The 13,536-nt window shown below is 41.8% G+C and overlaps 1 protein-coding gene and 1 non-coding gene across 2 annotated transcripts in view; one reads left to right on the top strand and one right to left on the bottom strand.

Annotated features, from left to right (window-relative positions):
* Positions 1–13,536, bottom strand: part of MRRF (mitochondrial ribosome recycling factor) — a 67,454-nt gene that overhangs the window by 11,233 nt on the left and 42,685 nt on the right. Inside the window, exon 6 of the mRNA XM_003925160.4 lies at positions 475–634. Coding sequence (XP_003925209.1) covers positions 475–634 — 160 coding nt within the window. The remainder of the gene's footprint in view (positions 1–474; positions 635–13,536) is intronic.
* LOC120366514 (U2 spliceosomal RNA) lies at positions 12,774–12,963 on the top strand. Its single transcript, XR_005581163.1, has one exon. It is a non-coding gene; the product is annotated as a U2 spliceosomal RNA (small nuclear RNA).

Below are 13,536 nucleotides of genomic sequence, written 5' to 3'. Positions count from 1 at the left end.
TATTCAAGTGCCACTACTCAGCACACTGAGAACATTAAGTGCTCACTTCTCAGCAACCAGAAAACCAGACAGGAGAGCACTAGTGTAGAGGCTCTGAAATCAGTCTGCCTGAGTATGGCTCCTATTTCTAGCACTTACCAGCAGTGTGACTTTGGGCAAGTTATTTAACTTTTATCAACCTCAGTTTCCTCACTACCTACCTCATGGTTTTGTAGTGATGAAGATAAATGAAGTAACATAAAGTGATCAGCACAGCACAGAACCTGGCACACTATACAGAGTCAAGAGTGTCTTTTCCTCCTCTATGGATCCCTCTGAATCGGGCATTAGGCTAGGCCCAGGACACTCAGTCAATGTTGACAATGTGAGTGAAGTATCAGAGGTATTCTGTTTTAACTGTCCTTACCTCAAACATGAACAAATGATTCCTTGAGTCGAATACACAGACACTACCACATCTGTTGGCAATAGTACCTGTTTCTCTATTAGCCTAATGGTGTCCTCCGAGACTGTATCCTTTGACTTCTTCAGCTTGTTCATTGCATTGGTGCGAACCTTCCGTAAAGAGTCTTTGGCCTTGTTGGTGTTCTGTTTGGCCAGTTTCACCAGCATTTCTCTGTGTTCTCTGGTTACTCTGATAAAAGACAAAAAACATTCAGCAAAATCATTCTATACATTAACTGCTGGCCAAGAATTTCACATCACTCTGTCAACCAGTTCAGCAGTTTGTAACTTTCCTCTCTGTGGGCTAAATTCCTGGAATTTCCAGAAAGAGGAAAGGGCATGTATAAAGGCTTTAAGCTGCCCAAACATGGGCAAACTGGGTTTGACTTCGTATATGGTATCAAACTTCCCAGTGAGAGAACTGGAATTCAAATCCCGATCTTTCTGGCCTGTATTCTTGCCGCTACTCTTTTAATCTATTTCAAGTAAATCCTGCACTGCTGCCATTACTTCTGCTTCCAGGCAGAAAGCTCTTCAAAGACAGTAATATGAAGCTTGGGACTGAAAAGGACAAAACCACCAAAAGCCCATGTTTGATTTAAGGAATTGGCTGGAGCACTGATAACAAAGAAAGGAGTGACAAGAAAGGAGGCTGGGAAGCCGTATCACAGAGAGTGCTATAAGATCACAAACCATGTTTTACAGATGAAGGAAATGAGGCCCAAAGAAGTTTGGTATCTTAAACAAAGTCAAACCCAGTTATACTCAAGCGGGCCTGTCACAAAAGCCAATGGTCTTAGTCTGACGACACTGCTCTGCTGCCATGGGTACTGAAATGGACATGCTTATGCTTCCACAGTTCTTGCTGAGGAAGGACAATCCTAAATTCTGGTACATGTTCAGTGTGGAAGAGTGCTGAGCAGCTGTTAAAGATTTAGTAGCATCAGCTGGGCATGGTGGTTCATGCCTGTAATCCCAGCACTTTGGGAGGCGGAGGTGGGTGGAGCACCTGAGGTCAGGAGCTTGAGACCAGCCTGACCAACATGGAGAAACCCTGTCTCTACTAAAAATACAAAATTAGCCGGGCGTGGTGGCACATGCCTGTAATGCCAGCTACTCAAGAGGCTGAGGCAGGAGAATCACTTGAAACTTGGAGGCAGAAGTTGCAGTGAGCCAAGATGGAACCACTGCACTCCAACTTGGGCAACAAGAGTGAAACTCTGTCTCAAAAAAAGATTTAGTAGCATCTACCTGATATTTTATCTGCTGAGAAAAAAAGAATTTTGAGAAATAATAAGCTCTGAAGTGAACAGTTATATTCATGTAAATCCTTTCGGATTCAGCTATTTGAAGGTATTCTCAAAATAACAATGAGTCTAATTACTACTATTATTAAACCCCTCTATGCCACGTGAGTACTTTAAGTGTGTTACTTCATTGATCCACACAACTCGTCAAATGAGGAAACAGGCTCACAGATGTTAAATGACTTGTCCATGAGCTTCAGTGAGAGAACTGGGATTCAAATCCTGATCTTTCTGGCCTGTATTCTTGCCACTACTCTTGCAATCTATTTCAAGTAAATCATGCACTGCTGCCATTACTTCTGCTTCCAGGCAGAAAGCTCTTCAAAGTAAGTAATATGAAGCTTGAGACTGAAAAGGACAAAACCGCCATGTCAAGAGTTTAGGGATTTGAATCAGATCTTGTTACTTTTACGGTTTTTAATTCATTGAACAAAAATCATGCTGACATGTTTAGGTCTCTTTTTTCTTCTGCCAAAGCATATGTCAGTATAAGGAAGGAACAGGAAAATTAAAACTTGATCCACTGATTCAAAAAACTTAATCCTGCTGAAATACTAAGAGGGGCAGAAATAAATGAATATAAGTCTTTAAGAAACCTCATAAACTTCTCCAGAAAAAATGTACTGAAGTATTTCAATCTTGTATTTTCATTTTAAATTTTAAACAGGTATCCCACTGTTTAGAAAATGATTTATAAAAGAAAGAAAAAATGTATCTTATCAACTTTTCACTATACTGTTATATTTTAAATGGAGGAAAAGCATACATTAAAAAAATATAAAATGAGACAAAAAAATCTTAAGAATTAATGGTTATATAAAGAAAACAAAATCATAATACATGTAATTTGCCTTAATAAAATGTATTATTTTGTATTTATTAATGCAAATGTGACATTATCACACTATTAACAACAGACAGTGTCATTGACACTGTCAAAAATATTTCCATTTCAGGATGCAAAGAGGCAATAATCAAAAAGATGCTAGAAGGACATGGAAGAGTGCCGTGAGGAGTGGGGAAGGGAGGGAGGAAGACAAACCATACTGGGCACAGGGAGAGCTGAGAGGAAGAAGAGCATGTGTGTGCTGGTTCTGGGTAATGAGCTGAAAAGCATCTAAAATATAAGATCAGAAGCAGTTAGGGTGATGGCAAGGCATTGGTTTGAAGTCAGACAGACTAGGTTCATACCCGTATCTATTGCTCAGAAATTGACTATTCTTAGCCAAATTACTTAATCTCTGTGAGCCTCAGTTTCCTTACCTCTAAAATGAAGATTAAAAAAGACACCTTACAGGAGGATTAAGAGAAGCAGACACAACAGATATAAAGTACCAATAAAGAGAGCAGCATATATAGTAGCCTTGAATAAATGATAGTGTTTATGAATGTTTTAATCAAATGTTTAATTACTTCCTCATGAAACAATGAGAGCACATCTGTTTTAGAAAAGAAACACTTTATTATGGAAATATTTTCATTCTTTTCCAAACCAGTGATTAATACATCTGATCATCTCTACCTTGCATTCCTGGGGTTCTGTGAGTATACAGCAGAGTCTACTCCAGGCTTCAGGCTTCTGAACTCAGCTGGTCCGTTCTGAGCACCCACTTTAAGTAGGTGTAATTTCACTCATCAAGCACTGGCTGAGCCTCTTATGCTCTGTGCCAGATCTTGGGCCAGGCCGAGAAGCTCCAGAAGAGGCGGGCCTGGCTCAACTTTTCCAGAGGCTCAGACTAGTGGTGGAGACAAACGCATCAGACACTATTTAGAAAGAGGATGACCACCGCTAGGTCGGAAGGATGGATCTATCGTGGAAGGAGCATGCAGAAAACATAACACTTCTATCTTGAGATTTGGAAACTGCCTTAGGGATGCACAATAACTTGTTAGCTGCAGAAGAAAGCAAAGTGCATTTTGGGAAGCACGGTGGGAGGTGCAGTGGAGGGAGAGCATGAAGCTGAAAAGGGTACATCCCAGTCTAATATACTCTACAGGCCTGGAGTTTTCAAATTCTTCTTTAGCCACAAACCCCTGGCTTCAAAGAAAACTGAGGCAGAGGCCCCATTTGTAAAACAGATAAAAAGCAACTACTTCAGTTGATGAAGAAGAGGGGGTGGGCTCTATCCCAGGCTACAAAACTCAGCTCCATCCCCACTTCTGGGCCTGCCACTTACAGGCTGAGTGACCTTAAATAAGTTGTTCAAACTCTCTCAGCCTTGCTCTTCTCATTTGGAAATAGAAATCAAAAACAAACAAGTGAAACAGAACCTCCCTTTCAGAGTTATTGTGAGACTTAGATGAAGTAATACATGGAAAGCATCCAGTACAAAGCCTGATAGAGAATAAACACTCAGGAAATGTAAGCTGTCTCTGCTGTTGTTGTTGGTTACATTTTGGGAAGCCCTGAAGCATCTTCAAATAAGGAAGATTCTATTCATGGAAGTTTTTAATTAACAAAGAAATGACAGAGCAAAGATCTATGCTCTGGCAAGATGACTTTTTGAGATCTTACTAGTAATTTAACATCTCACAGACATTTTAAAATCTAAATGCTCTCAGCATGTAGCCCTGAAATTTTCTCTTTTCAGTATTCATTCGTTCATTCAATCTATACCTTAATTCAACAACTATTTACTAAGCACCTACTATAAGTTAGACATTATGACAGAAAAAAAGGAGATAGCATTAAATACAGTTTACCATCTGGCAAGGAAGGAGGTAATTATATAAATACATGCAAATTAATGAATAAATTACAGTTGTAATATACACCATAAAGATATATAGAGTTCTATAAAAATAACTAATGGAGCAAAGGAGTCTGTCCAACCTTTCTTTGTGGGACCCCAGGAACTAAATGTGGAGATATTGAGGCTAAGTGATATTAAGTTGCATAAGAGTTGGGTGCATAGTGGAAGATCATTCTCACCAGAGGGAATGGCATGTGTAAAGAATATAGCTCTTATAGGATGAAAAAAGGTGACAGTATAGAAACAAGAGGGCAAAGACTAGCCCAAAAGAGAAGGCTGGAAAGGCTGGCAGGAGCAAGGCTTTGTAAGCCCTTCAATGTCACAGTGAGTCTTAGTAGATCCACTGACAGCTGAATAAACAAATATGGTATATACGTAGAATATTATTCAGCCTTAAAAAGAAATGAGAATGTGGTATGTGCTATCACATGGATGAACCTTAGCATAAAAAACATTTAGTATAAAAAACATTATGCTAAGTGAAATATGCCAGACGCATGGAGACACATATTGTATGATTCCACTTACATGAAGCTCTTACGAGTTGTCAAATTCCTAGAGATAGAAAGTAGAATAGTGGTTACCAGGGGCTGGGGGAAGAGGGAAATGGGGAGTTGTTTAATAGGTATAGAGCTTTGCAGGATGAAGAGCATTCTAGAGATTGCTCATACAGCAATGTGAATATACTTAATGCCACTATACTGTACACTTAAAAAATGACTAAAACACAAGCCTGGACAACTTACCCCATCCTTACAACACACAATAAAATTAGCCAGGTCTCATGGTATGTGCCTGTAGTCTCAGCTACTTGGGAGGCTGAGGTGAAAGGATCACTTAAGCCCAGGAGTCTAGAGGCTGCAGTGAGTCATAATTATGCCACAGCACTTTAGCCTGGGGGAGACAGCATGACCCCATCTTTTTTTTTTTTTTTTTTTGAGATGAAGTCTTGCTCTGTCACCCAGGCTTGAATGCAGTGGTGCCATCTTGGCTTACTGCAACTGTCACCACCTGGATTCAAGCGAGTCCACTACCTCAGCCTCCTGAGTAGCTGGGATTACAGTCGCAAGCCACCATGCCTGACGAATTTTTGTATCTTCAGTAGTGATGGAGTTTCGCCATGTTGGCCAGGCTGGTCACGAATTCCTGATCTCCAGTGATCCGCCTGCCTTGGCCTCCCAAAGTGCTGGGATTACAGGTGTGGAGCCATCATGCCTGGCCTGACCACCCCCCCAAAAAAGACTTAAATAGTATCTTTTTTAAATGTGTATTTTACATTAAAATAAGAAAAAAACTTGATAAGATTTGTAGTTTGTGCAGACAGCAATATATGAACCAGATCTAAATACATGGCAAAAGTCTGACCAGGAGCCTCTAGGTAGGTAGACGGGGAGCTCAGGACCCACCCTGCTGCAGTTTCTTGGCTGGGTGAGGAAGCCTTTTCCACTAGGGTCAGAGAGCCTCCAGCATAAGGCAGTGGTTTTGGCTGAGCTGGCAGGGTCATACTTTGTTTGTACAAGCTCCGCCAGGCAGACCTTCCAGTAACATCCCGGATGGGGGCCTTCCTGAGAAATTCCTTAAGCATGTCTCTATGAACAATAAGCAGAGGACATGCCCCACTGCTAACTCACACAACAGAGAATCCCACTGACTGAAATGATACTTCCTATTGTTTCAATGAGAATGCAACACATGTACAAAGCTATACAGCAGGTGTGTATCAGAGGAAGCAATGCTCAGCTCAGGTAATGAATGACAGCAAAAAAGTTGTAATGCAACAGACACTCAACTTCAGAAGACTCTTTAGACACTTAAAGGGAGCGTTAAAATGTAGAAAGGACATGGTTTAGGGCCAAGCTGAAATCCCAGCTCTGCCACTTGTTAGCTTCAGAACTTTGAGCATGCTATTGAACCTCTCCAAACTCAGTTTTCTCCTATATAAAATGGGAGTAAGAATATTACAAAGAGGGTGGAAGCGAGGATTAAAAGAAATAATGGGAGGCAAGTACCTGGCATGCTTTCAGTATGTATTCACTGTAAGAGCTCAACAAAGGATGGCTGAGTTATTACTCTTACTACAGAATCTCCAGGACTTGGGGAGAATATGATTTGAGTGGTGAGAGAGAAAATGGTCACAAAGGATTTTGCCACTTGGAGCTTAGGTAACCGAGCAGATAGGGAGCAGAGAGAAACAGAACGGGAACAGAGGAGAGCAGTAGACAATGGGGAAAGTGAGGAACATGAATTCTGCTCTAGCAGCTGTGGGGAGCAGGTTTAAGGGAGATGGAGGCTGCACTTTCAAGGAATGGCATATCAAAATACATTCCTGCCACTGCCACTGACAGAAACCTTGCCACCTCCTCCCTGGGCTTCCGGGACTCCCCCCTTAAAGCAGCATGGGCCTGCAATCAGCAGCACCACGTGCCCTGCTTCACTGTTTGCTGTTGGGAGCTGTCCCATTCCTTGGGGCTGCCAGTCCTGAAGGAAATGTTTTTGTTTCTGTAGTCCAGCCATATTTCCTATGCTTCTAGGGACACCACCCTTGCCTCATCCTACTGGCCAGTCTTACATGCATTAATGCCTCATAAAACATGAGATCTTCTGTAGGTGTCTCAAGGAAATCAGACATTTTGGAAGGACTTCTAACACTAGTAGTAATTTTAGTTCTCTCTGTGGACACAACTGGACACTTGCTTCAAAGGACTATTCTGTGACTGATGTCTGGTTAAACCAAACATATCATCCTGAAATACAGCCCAGCCTGATGGAATGACAAAGGAGGTTGAAGTCAGTGGTCACAGCTCCACACTCCCAGCTGAGTGTCTTAAGTCACTTGTCTTTTCCTTCCCTATAGCCGACAGAAGGATGGAAACCCAAGTTTCGGGGTAAGCAGACATAATTCTTTCCTTAGCTCCATCATACATGTGAAAAAGCACATGTTTGGTGATCCAAGCCAAACTGATTTTCAATTTCAGCTCTGCCACTTACAAGTTGAGTACCTGTGGAACTTAATTTTGCCTCTTTGAATGCAAGGTTGTCAGGTGAAGCACTTAAGAGAATAATCTCTGAAGCTAGACTGTTGGGGCTTGAGGTCCAGATGTATCATGTTTTAGCTTTGTGGCCCTGGGAAAGTTACTTCACATCTGTCTCAGTTTTCCCATCTGTCAAATGTGTACAATACAATTTACTTAATTGTTCTCCTCTGTTCCCATTCAGTCCCTCTTATAAAAACTTAATTATTGTGAGGATTAAACAAGTGAATAAGTGTGCTGGGGTACATGGGATGTACTCAATAAGCATTACCCGTTATTTCCTCAACTGTCAAGTGCAGGGGAGTAGGGGAGGCCATAAGGATTTTTCCACAGTGTTATGAGCAAATGAGAGAAGATGGCTAAATAACTTTGCATATATAGGCAATAAACTATTTGAAGCTATCAGTAATATCATTAATAAAAGTAATTGTGATGTTTCCTACTGGGGGAGAACACAGCATAGTGGCTCCAAGCCCAGGCTCTGGAGAAAGATTGCCTGTTGTTTCACTTATTAGCTGTGTGACACTGGGCACAAAAAAATCCCATTCCTCTGTGACTTAGTTACTTCACTTGTAAGATAGAGATAACATACTCAAAAGGTTTTTATGAATATATTAGCTAATACATAAATGGCACCTGGAACAGCAGTTGGCACAATGTTCCAGAAACAATGATTACATTACAGGTATTGATCGACTTACAACCTATGCAACTTAAGACCATTCGACTTTACAACCACAATCGCTAGCCACGACTACTCCGCGTCTGGCAGCGCAAACGTTGCCCAGCTGGGCGTACGACAGTGCGGACCAGCTTCTGGCAACACTACCATCTCCGCGTGCACCAATTCAACTGTTATCCCAGACTCGGTACAGCAAACTCAACTTACGACCAAATCGTGTTAAGACTGGTCTGTCGGAACCAGTCGTGGTCGTAAGTTGAGCACTAGCTGTATTGCATACTTACTACATGCTAGGCCCTGTTTGAGGGCCTAGGAATACAGCAATGAACAAAATTGACAAAGCTCTTCCTCTTTCCTCTCAAAGCACTCACATTCTAGTGAAAGAGAGACACAGTAAACAAGTAAGTAGATAAAACAACACATAGCATATGAAGAAAATAAAGCAAGAGAAGGAGATAAGAGACCATGTAAGTAAGGCCCACTTACATTTGCCCAGTCATCTGACCCCAGTGTCATCTGCTCCCCTTCAGTACTAATAATAATGGTAACTAACTGTGCAGAGCCATTTCCATGTGTCAAGCTCTGAGCTGATGCACTCTCCATGCATCAGCTCAGTAAATCTTCGTAACATTCCTATGGCATTAGTGGTTTTATTACCTGAATTTTACAGATTAGAAAGTGGACAGCCTGGGTAACATGACGAGACCATATCTCTACAAAAATTTTGGGTTCTTTTTGTTTTTTTTTTGAGATGGCGGCTCATTTTGTCTCCCAGGCTGGAGTGCAGTGGCATGATCTTGGCTCACTGCAACCTCTGCCTCCCAGGTTCAAGTGATTATCCTGCCTCAGCCTCCTGAGTAGCTGAGACAACAGGCACGTGCCATCATACCTGGCTAATTTTTGTATTTTTAATAGAGACGAGGTTTTGCCCTGTTGGCCAGACTACTCTTGAACTGCTGACCTCTGGTAATCCACCTGCCTCAGCATCCCAAAGTGCTGGGATTACAGGCTTGAGTCACAGTGCTAAGCTATGAAAATTTTTTAAAAAAATTAGCTGGGCATGGTGGGGCATGCCTGTATTCCCAGCTACTTGTAAGGCTGAGGCCAGAAGATCCTTGAACCCAGGAATTCAAGGTGGCAGTGAGCTATGATCACACCACCACACCCCAGACTGGGTAACCAAACAAGACCTTGCCTGGAAAAAAAAAAAAAAAAAAACTGGGGAAGTGAGGGTTCAGATGGATCAAGTAACCTGCCCAAGGTCACACAAGGTCCTGGCAGACATGGGAATTAAGCCCAGTGTAGCCTGACTCCTGAATTTCAGGCCTTCTGCTATATTTCCTCCCTTGCTGGAGCTAGACAAATCTAGCAACTATTCTTAGCAGTGGTGGTAATAATAGTACTACTCTTACATTAATACTGGCTTAGATATATAATTCATGTTACTCACCTACACATCCAAGAGCAGTAGGAAGAAAGAAGAGAGGGAATATATGGGGGAATGCAATGGAATAGTGATCTGATCTATGGTAGTCACTGCTAGGTATCATAAACAGGTGCATGATACAAGGCGCAGAGAAGAGAGGAGGGGCAGGGACAGGAAGAGCCTGTCCTTTTGTGTACAATTTTTGCATAAGTGTTGGTGGCAACTGTCTCTTCAGCCCATCCTCCAGTCTCAATTCTTGACTGAACGTCCTTGTGTGTTTCAATCGGTACATCAGCACTGGGAAGGAGTCCCATTCCACACACTTGGGACCTGCAATAGCAATACGCACTAAAAAGCCACAGGCCAGGTGGGTGTCTAAAAACTGCATGAAGGCTTACCTAGGCCTGGAAAGTAGGAAAAAACAATGTACTGGAAAAACTAGGGAAAACAGCAATGGCAAGCAGGCAGTGGGAATAAAAGGGCTAAAAAAGCAGCTGCAGTTGCTCAAATGCAGTCTGTGGCTGCCCCAGCCCAAGTCAGGTCATCAGGCATTTACCTTTGAGGGTTTTTTCCAAGATCCCTAAAGGCGGGGTGTGTGTGTGTGTGTGTGTGTGTGTGTGTGTGTGTGTGAAAATCCCTAGAGTTTTTTCCAAGATCCCTAAAGGGTGTGTGTGTGAGTGAAAGGGTCTTACCAGGTTTCCTGGAGTGTGCAAACTACAGACACTACTCTGTAACAAGATAGCTAGCACAGGCTGGCCACAGGTCTGAAAGGAAGTAGGCTTCATGTCAGCAGCCCAAGGAACAAATGTGATAACATGGCAAGAGCCCCAGCTTTGGAAACAGACAGATTCAAGTTTGAATAACAACTCCCTCACTTACTAATCTGTGACCATGAGCAAGTTGCTTAAACTTTCTGATCCCCAGTTTCCTCATCTGTATTAAATCCATCTCAAAAGGGCACTTCTAGGCAGCCAAAAGGACAATGTGATCACCATGAAAATATGTACACAACTTTCAGAGGCCGAGGCAAGGACTGCTTGAGCCCAGGAGCTCAAGAGCAGCCTGGACAACACTGTGGGACCTCATTTGTACGAAAAATTTAAAAGTCAGCCAGGCTTGGTGGCTCGTGCCTGTTGTCCCAGCTACTCAGGAGGCTGAGTGGGAGGGTGGCTTAAGCCCAGGAGGTCAGGGGTGCAGTGATTGTGCCACTGTACTCTAGTCTGAGTGACAAAGTCTCAAAAAAAAAAAATTAAAAAATACATAAGATATTAAGTCAAAGCGGTGAAAAAAAGCAAATTGTGGTACTGTAGACATTTAATCCACTTATGTAAACTAAATATATACACATATATACTATATTTATTTAGGTTTGCATATTTATCTTTTGAAATCTGGAAGGATATACTAAAAATGGTTACTTCTGGGAAGAACAATTGGGGAACAATAAATGAACTTTTCTTTATATTTCTATAGGATTTGAATTTTTGTGATAAAGGTATGTTATTTTTGCAATTACAAAAAAAGAAAGCCATATAGTTGATAAAAGTCTAATATCCAGAATATATAAGGAAATCTTGTAACACAAGAACAAACAACCCAATTAAAAAACGGGCAAAGGACATGAATAGACATTTTTCTTTTTTTTTTTTTTAAATAGAGATGGGGTTTCACCATTATAGGCCAGTCTGGTCTCGAACTCCTGACCTTGTGATCCGCCCACCTCGGCCTCCCAAAGTGCTGGGACTACAGGCGTGAGCCACCGAGCCTAAACAGACATTTTTCTAAAGAAGATATACAAATGGCCAATAAGCACATGAAAAGATGCTCAGCACCATCGGTCATCAGGAAAATGCAAATCAAAGCCATAAGATACCATTCCACACCCTCTACAATGATAATCATAACAAGTATTGGTAAAGGAATGGAGAAACTGAAACCCTCATATACTGCTGGTGGGAATGTAAAATGTGGAGTCCTTGTGGAAAAGTCTGGAAGTTCCTCAAAAAGTTAAACATAGAGTTACCATATGACCCAGCAATTAACTGGCAATAAACCACTCCTAGGTTTATATCCAAGAGAATTAAAAGTATGTTCACATAAAAAACTTGTACAATAATGCTGATGGCAACGGTATTCATTTAACAGTCCCAAAGTAGAAAAAACCCAAATGTCCATCAACTGAGGAAATGATATATAAAATGTGGTATAGCCATATAATAGAATATTATTTGCAAATAAAATACTGATGCAGGCTACAGTGTGAAAGAACTTTGAAAACCTTATGGAAACAGAAAGAAGCCAGTCACAAAAGACCACATATTGTATGACTCCATTTACAGAAAACGCTCAGAACTGGAAAACCCACAGAGATAGAAAAGTGAATTAGTAGTAGCCTAGAGCAATCCCTAGGAGAAGGTGCTGGGGGGAAAGTAAGGAGTGACTGCTAGTGGGCAGTGTCTTTTTGGGATGATGATGAAAATTTCCTAAAATTGATTGTGGTTATAACTGGTTGCATACCTCTATAAATAATTAGTACTAAAAACCACTGAGCTGTATACTTTCAATGGATGAATTATATTTCAATGAAGGTGGCAAAAATGCCAAATGCTCATCTAATTCCCACTATTGAACAATACTTGTATCCTAGGTAGAAAGCTTGATGACAAGCAGCACGCCTCATGGCAGTAGAGACAGACAATACTCCCCCATGAGAGTTATAATAATCTCCATGAAGGTCAGGCATGATCTCATGCCTGTAATCCCAGCACTTTGGGATGCTGAGGCAGGTGGATCACATGAGGCCAGGAGTTCAAGAGCAGCCTGAGCAACATGGCGAAACCCCATCTCCACTAAACACACACACACACACACACACACACACACACACTGGCCAGTTGTGGTGGTGTTATGTCTGCAGTATCAGCTACTCAGGAGGCTAAGGCAGGAGAATTGCTTGAACTTGGGAGGTGGAGTTTGCAGTGAGCCAAGATCATGCCACTGCACTCCAGCATGGGCAACAGAGACTGTGTCCCCCACCCCCCCCAAAAAAAAAATTTACCATGCAGAAAGGTCATAGGAATGCTCAGTAACAATGGCTAACCTGATATCAACAATTTAAAAAGTAATATTATTGCTTCTTGGCCTTTTGGCTAAGATCAAGTGTAGTATCTGTTCTTAGCAGTTTAACATCTGATATGTCCTCTATCCGAGGACAACATATTAAAGTGGGTTTTTGGAGCCGGGATATGGAATAGGAGCTTGCTCCGTCTGCTCCGCATCGACCTGGTATTGCAGTACTTCCAGGAACAGTGCACCCCCTCTGGTAAAAATATAAAAAAACAAACAAACAAACAAAAAGAAATAAAAAGTAGTATTAACTATCATTTACTGAATTTCTTTCTTCACTGGTGTCACACTTACAGTGCTGTCTAAAGGTTCTCCCTGTTGACTCCTGTTCCCTTCTCCCCTCTATCCTTCACAGGAGTTTCTCCCAATACATCTTCACAAAAGTAATATTCCATGATCCCATTTTTAGGTGAGGAAACCAAAAGTCAGAGAGTTGAAATAAGTAGCCTAAGGGCACAAAGCTCTTTTCCCTGGTTTTTAGAGTTAGAATTTCTGACTGTCACCTTGGCTCCTGTCAAGTGCAGTTCTCCCTAGCTACACAGCTACCCCTCTGCATTGACCTCAGCCTGGGGACCATCCTGCCCTGACTTACTCAGCTGGTTCTCCCTGGAGAAACCTGGGAGAAACTACACATCAGCATATGGGGGAAACAAAACACCTGGGAAACAAAGAATCTAGGCTGAGGAACTATAACTCAGGGCGTTTTTATTGTTATCCAGGACACTCCCTGGTTTCAGAGGCATTCTCCTTCGTATCACCCTGGAAC

Source organism: Saimiri boliviensis, chromosome 2 (genome assembly GCF_048565385.1).
Source record: "Saimiri boliviensis isolate mSaiBol1 chromosome 2, mSaiBol1.pri, whole genome shotgun sequence".
In the NCBI taxonomy this organism is placed as follows: Eukaryota; Metazoa; Chordata; class Mammalia; order Primates; family Cebidae; genus Saimiri; species Saimiri boliviensis.
Note: the sequence above shows the minus strand (reverse complement) of the source record. Positions and strands in the feature narration are given on the sequence as shown.